General features: G+C 41.8%; 1 protein-coding gene across 1 annotated transcript; it reads left to right on the top strand.

Annotated features, from left to right (window-relative positions):
• Window positions 1-1,683: 1,683 nt before the first annotated feature.
• On the top strand, window positions 1,684-5,447 carry TUSC1 (tumor suppressor candidate 1). Its single transcript, XM_005294797.4, has one exon. It carries the CDS (start codon window positions 1,744-1,746, stop codon window positions 2,311-2,313), a length of 570 nt encoding a protein of 189 aa, XP_005294854.1. The 5' UTR covers window positions 1,684-1,743; the 3' UTR covers window positions 2,314-5,447.
• Window positions 5,448-6,647: the final 1,200 nt, after the last annotated feature.

Here is a 6,647-nt window from a genome sequence, read left to right as displayed (position 1 = left end):
CTGTATTTTACTAACCCCTTGTATATGTGCCTGCAATGTGCAGTAGATGCATTTTTTTAAAAGAAATTGAAATATATGAATAAACAAATAAAAATAAGGGCCAGATTGTGATGCCATTACCCATATTGAATATTACTTTACCCACAAATAATCCCATTAAGCTCAATGATGTAAGGTATTATTCAGTGCGAATAAGGTTATCACAGTTTTATCCGAAGAGCCTTGATCACACAAAGCCCAAGAACTACACTGCACCCACTCCCACTATAATTTCTTGGGCCTAATTCACTGGGGGATAAGTACTTTCTACTCTGATTAATTTCAACACAGGTTCAGGGGGCTCAGCAGTTTTGGGGATCAGGCCCTTATTTTGATATAAAGTGCCAGGGTGCCCTGATGATAGGCACGTCTACCAATTTTCTAAACACAAACAGTAAAACTGTTAAATTTTAGTGTCTATTTATTTCAGATTGGTCACCTATTTGCATTAAATTATTTTCACGCTCTCAGTCAGCCTCTCCTTTGGAGTTTATTACTGGAAATATTTGCTATAAATTCATTTTTGCTGACCAGCAGATCTGGCAAAATTACTTTACAGCAATACTGAGATTACTTCCAGGCTACAGTGATTTTCAATTTTTTTAATAATGTTGTAAATAAGCACCTGCCTGTTATGGAAGGAACAGTTCTAAAAATTATTATTTACTGTTTTGTTGAGCACTTGATCTAAAATCCATTAAAATCAATGGGATTCCTTCCACTGACCTTGATGGGGCTTTTGGCTCAGGCGCAAACAGTGCTCAGTGCTGTGCAGAGCATACAGTAACACATGGTCTCTATCACAAGGAGTTTACAATCTGACACTCCAATCCTGAACATATATACGCACATGTAATACTATATGCATATGAATAATCCCAATGAACCCAGTAGGACTACGCAGTCATAGAAAGTTACTTACGTGGATAAATGTTTGAAGGATTGAGGCCTAAGGCCCAGATCCTACTTGCATTTACATCTGCACTCCATGGAATTACATTGATTTGGGCTCTTCACAATAGGGACTTTTATTTCCTCTAGTGGGATTACTCATATAAATTAGTTTTTTTCACATGGCAGTCTTCGGTTAGAAAATTCCACTGACTTCAGTGGAACTATCCCTGGCAGTAAGCAGTACAAATATATTTAGTTGTCAGTTTAGATCTTCAGGTCTAGAGCCTGTACGGGATTTTGTTAATCCAGTATGATTGCTATGCTCAGTAGCATTTGTAGGATCAGGCCTTTATCGTGTAAGCCCTTTGGCACAGGGACTTTGTGTATGCTGTATAAAGTGGGGGCATATTGTTATCACTACATAAATAAATAATGATGAAATAGTAATCAGCAATTTGAATCTTTTTGTAATAATTTCGGAAAGGGTGGCTTGCTGGATCGCTTTGGTGCTTTGTATTTTCAGAGCAGGTGCCCTGACCTTCGCCAAATGATTTAGTGGGTGAATTCTGCTATTTTAAAAAGGGAGAGGTGCTCCCCTGCGGCTTCTCCTGCACATCTGGCCCTGGAAGGGCAGGCACCAAAACAGCTGGCAGCCCCAGCTGTTCACAGCTGTCACCACTTCCCCCTCCGCTCCAGCAGACTATAGCCCCGCCCTCTCGTTTGCATAACGCAGCGTCATCATTCAGCGTCTCTCTTCCGCGGCTGCGCCGAGGAGGCGGGCGGAGCCAGAGCAGCGAAGGCACAGCACGGATGAGGCGCATGCGCGGTGCTGGACGGCGCTGGAGCTGCGGGCCCGGCGCGGGCTCGCGGAGGGGCCGGGGGGCAGCCGTTGGCGGAGGCGAGGCGGCGTGCGGCTGGCGGGGCCTGGCGGGCGGCTCGCCGCAGCAGCTGGCGGAGCGATACGCGGACTTGGCCGCCAGCCACAGCGAGGCGGTGCGGGCCCGCGAGGAGCGGGAGCGCCAGAACGTGCGGCTGCGGGACGAGAACGCGCGGCTGCGGCTGGAGAACCGCCGGCTGAGGCGGGAGAACCGCAGCCTCTTCCGCCAGGCGCTGCTGGGGCCCGGCCCGGAGCCCGACGCGCCGCCCCGCCCGGGCTCCGCCCCCGAGCAGCAGGAGGAGGAAGCGGCGCTCGCGGCCCAGCTGCGGCGGCTGCAGGAGAGGCACCGCCGGGCCCTGCAGCAGCTGCGGCGCCGCCGAGCCCAGGACGGGCTGGAGGAGGACGGGGAGCTGGATGAGCTGCTGCGGGAGTTGGACGGGGAGCAGCAACAGCCCCCGGGGCAGCAGCCGCCGGAGAAGAAGAGCCTGGTGCCGCCCCTATAACCAGGGGGAGGCTGACGGGGCTCCGCAGTGGTTGGAGGACCCCCCCCACAGCCAGGTCACTGGGGTGAGGAGCCCCTATCACTCTCTCCAGCCCCCCTTTGCTACCTGAGGCGGACCCAGCCGGCTGCACCCTGGGGCCGCCTCACAGCGGGGCTCCTCTGCCCTACAGGTTTTTGGGGTCCCAGAAGTAGGCACGGGAGCTTTCTGCAGGAGAAGCCACAGCATCTGGCGGAGGCCCCAAGGAGCCCCACGCAGCAGGAGGGAAAGGGCCTCACAGCAGCAGGTGCCTCGTGCCCTTGGATGTTGAGGAGAAGTTTGTCCTAGAGGGAGAAATGGATTCTGGACTTTGCCGCCTCCTGGCATTGCCCTGTCTGCCTTCTCTGCTTTGATTTGGACCTGTGTGTCTAGTTATTTTTGTGCAGGAGTGAACAAATCTCATAGAGGCCATAATAGCCCTGTAGATGACCCAACAATGGCACATTTGTTAGCCTGCTACTAGGTTTTAGTACCCATGTATATCAGTTTGAAAAAATGAAAAGTTTATGTGCCAGATTTATTTTGACAGCACTTTAAATGATAGCTGATAATCCTCGGGATCCTTCTGAATTGGTTGGATATCATCTGCAACTCCATTCTCTGTATATCTTTGACTTGATTTGTTCATCCTTGTCTGTTGCATAATTGGTCTAGACATGGCACTTCCAATTCATAAAACTACAGGTCATACTAAATAAATCCTTGACACACCAAAATGCTTCTACTAGATGTGATTTGTAATATGCAGTTGAATATAATATACACATTGTTTTATACTGTAAATAGCTACTCTTCAAAGTTCTTAAATTTTGGTACTGAGGTTTTTTTCAAAATTCTAAGAAACAAGCTACTCAATCTTTCTATTTTAAGTAAAAACTATTTTTCACTTACATAACGGAAACTATTTTACTTTTTAGTTTCTATTTGCTGTCTGAAAGACCAACCTTGTAAACACTTGCATCGGTCATCCCATTGCCTTTAGTAGGATTAATCAGATGAGGAAAGTTAGTGTTGGATGCCACGGTTTGTGGGATGGGTCCCTAAAACTTAATTACTAAACTTTTGACCAAGATAAGGTGGTATTTATGTAACTTTTTTTTTTTTTTTTTTTTAAGAACAGCAATAGTAAAACACCCACACAACTTCAAACTTTGTTTGGCGTTAGATGTATTTATGGGAAAAGAGGAATATTTGTACCAACTTCACTATTATTGTTTTATATAATTGAGGTTTAAAATAGTCTGTGTAGCGTCCAGCATACAAATTTAATTATGATATAAAATGTACAGTATCATTTGTTAAACCAATATCAATGCATAAAAAGCATTTTAATTTTTAGGAGAATATACCTGTTTAATGTGATAGGTCTAAAGAGCACCTCTGCTATGCAGTTCATCTTACTTAGTGTTTAATGGGAATTCTAGAATGTCAGTTTCTGAATGTCTTGTTTGCTCACTAGGTTGAAACTACCCTTACTAGCCATTTTAAATTGGCTAATAAAAGTATATTAGTGAACTACAGTGGGTACAAAAAATCAAGGACATGTCCAAATGTGTTTTCTATTTAAATAAAAGTTACTGTATTCTGACCATTCCCAATAAAGTAGATGTATAAACTGAAAATGAAAAGAGGGATTTAGAAAGAAAAATGCCCAAGCAACTTGTATGGTTTAGCAGAAGAATAGTATAATATAGGCTTACAGTACTTGAGTAGATGACCTTTTAAGGCCCCTTCCAGACCTGTGTTTCTATGATTCTGTGAGCATGTATTGTTGCAATATAATGGTGGAAAACATCTGAACACAGAAATTATTTCTTAAGACAAAATATTGCTGTAGGCATTAGGGCCCTGATTCCATGATTTCATTCAGTGCTCTACAGTTTATTCATAGCATGTTCCATTTTGAAGACAGTCAATCAAATCAGATATTGCAGCTTGTAGATGTCAGATACAGTGAAGGCAGTTAATTATTGCCTTAAAGGAAGGTATTTAAATATGATAAGCTGATGCGTACTTTTAAAGAGATTTAATGGATAAACAAAGTGAACTCAAACAGAAGGATCATTGGTTCTAAAATGTAATATGTATGTCTGGCCTGCAGCTTAGAAAGCTCAAACAAAATTCACCCAGGAGCTTCTGTTCTAGTGGGACTCCGATTCATACTAGCGGTCTGCTGAAATATGTAAGTCTTTCAAGCATTATTTAACCTTGGTACACTCAAAGGTCTAATTTTTAGTTGGTATAAATTGTTATTGACTTCAGGTCAGTTATGATAGTTTACACTAGCTAAGGATCTACCCCTGTGGTTTTTGTTTGTTTTGTTTTGACTCTTGCTATTAGAACACTTTGGCTAAAGATTGATGAAAAAATGACTGCTGTTGGATTACCAGGATCACTAAGAGCTGCAAGAGCAGGCCCTTAACAATTTTCAATATTAAAATTATCCTTTAATACCATAGCAACAGCAACTTGTTTCTGGCTCTAGTGCGATATAATGTACATTAAAATCCTTGTGGTCATCACAGGTACAAGAAAAATTTTGATGATGTTTTTCATGTTAGAACTCACAGCATCAAGACTAAGGTGATGGGAAGGAATGTTAGTTTTATAGAATACCTAACCTTCCCTCTTTCTAAACTTGCTCGGTCTTTCTGTTTTGATCCTCTTAGTCCTGTATCTCTGGTTCTGCTCTCATTCTCAGAAATTCAGACTTTAGATGTCTACTCAGGACCAGAAATCATAGTTGTCCTAGACCTTACATCTTTTACTTCCTTAGACTTAAACATGGGAGTTGATCTATCACTGTCTCCAGAGCGTTCCCAGTGTTCATCCTTCTTTTGATCTACTTGCTGTGGAATCCTTAGTTGTCTTTTATTGCGCCTGGCGTTGGCTATTGCACTTCCACATTTATGTTCTTATTGAATACCTGCTCTTTTACTAAGTATTTTTTTGGGGGGGTGGGGAAGAGGGGGAGTTGCAGAATGTGGTCTCCAAACTATTTTCTGTAAATAAAGCTGTACCACCCCCATTTTCTCCTCATCTTCACTAATTTATTTTTCATACAATTAAAAATTGCCCTCCTGGTTTTCAAAACTTGATTATATATCCTTCTAGTTTCCTTCCTCCATGCCTCCCTCAAGTATTTGGCGGGGAAAGTTGCTTTCTCAGTTTGGTTGCCATAATAATCTGTAACTCCCTGAATCAGTGAATCAGTTCCCTCTTTTTAAATCCCTCTTTAGAACAAAACGCACACGCTCTTTTTTTTTTTTTTTGGCTGCCTTATGATTCACACCTAGTATTTTGTAGTACCATGTGTGAAGAATTTAGAGGAAAATCAGACTTGTATAATCGTAGGGATTTTTCCCATACTTATTTAGGCATCTTCCTGTTTCTCTATAAATATTGATCAGAATAAATAATGAACTTGATTATTCTAGCTAAATGATAACTTTATTAAAACATGCGTTCTACAAAACTTGAAAGACAAATTAGGGTATTTTAACTCATTTGTTGAAATATCCCACTCCATTTGGAAAAATGAAAACCTTTAGATCTGGATGTAGATTTGCCATCTCCCATCGTAACTAATGAAAAAAATGTCTCTTGTTTCTTACATGAACATTTAGCCTTCTTATCTGTGGACTGTTCATTAGCCATCTCTCTTGTGGCCCCTCTTCATTTCTCTAGCCTCACACCCCAAAAAATTAAGTGGATGATTCAACAGAAGCTATATCCATACCTATATTAAAATCATTTTTGGATGTGTGTGTGTGTAATGGCAATTACTTTAAAACACATGCATATGAATAGAATATCTCAAGTGTTGGTGCCATAGTTAATATACATTCTATGACTCTTCTGAGACCTAATTTAAGTTTTATTAAATATTGCTTTCTGAAGGAGCCTTTGTCCGCTACACTCATCTCCTTGAATATGTTAAGGCTTTGGGGTGCTTTAACTTGCCCACAGAGTATAATGAAATAAATTAAATGTCTTTGTGATAAACTAAAGCAGTTCAGATTAGTTTAGTTCACCTACCCTCCTATGAAAGCAGTCATCTGTTACTCTTCCCTTTTCACAAACTCCACTCCTGTATCAATTTATTTGTACTTACAAATTAATGGTGTAACTAGGAAGTAAGCTATATGGAAAGTCACTGTTCAAACCAGACTGCTGAAAGTGGTGGTTTAAAATTAAAATATGGGCTTGGAGCTTTGTGAGTTGCGATAAAGTAATTGTGTCCCTATACAGTTACTATATTCTACTGCTCCCTATGAATCTCCTTTCCCAAAAAATCA

Source organism: Chrysemys picta, chromosome 6, assembly GCF_011386835.1.
Source record: "Chrysemys picta bellii isolate R12L10 chromosome 6, ASM1138683v2, whole genome shotgun sequence".
Taxonomy (NCBI): domain Eukaryota; kingdom Metazoa; phylum Chordata; order Testudines; family Emydidae; genus Chrysemys; species Chrysemys picta.
The sequence above is the reverse complement of the archived record's forward strand: the minus strand, read 5'-3'. Positions and strand labels throughout refer to the sequence as shown.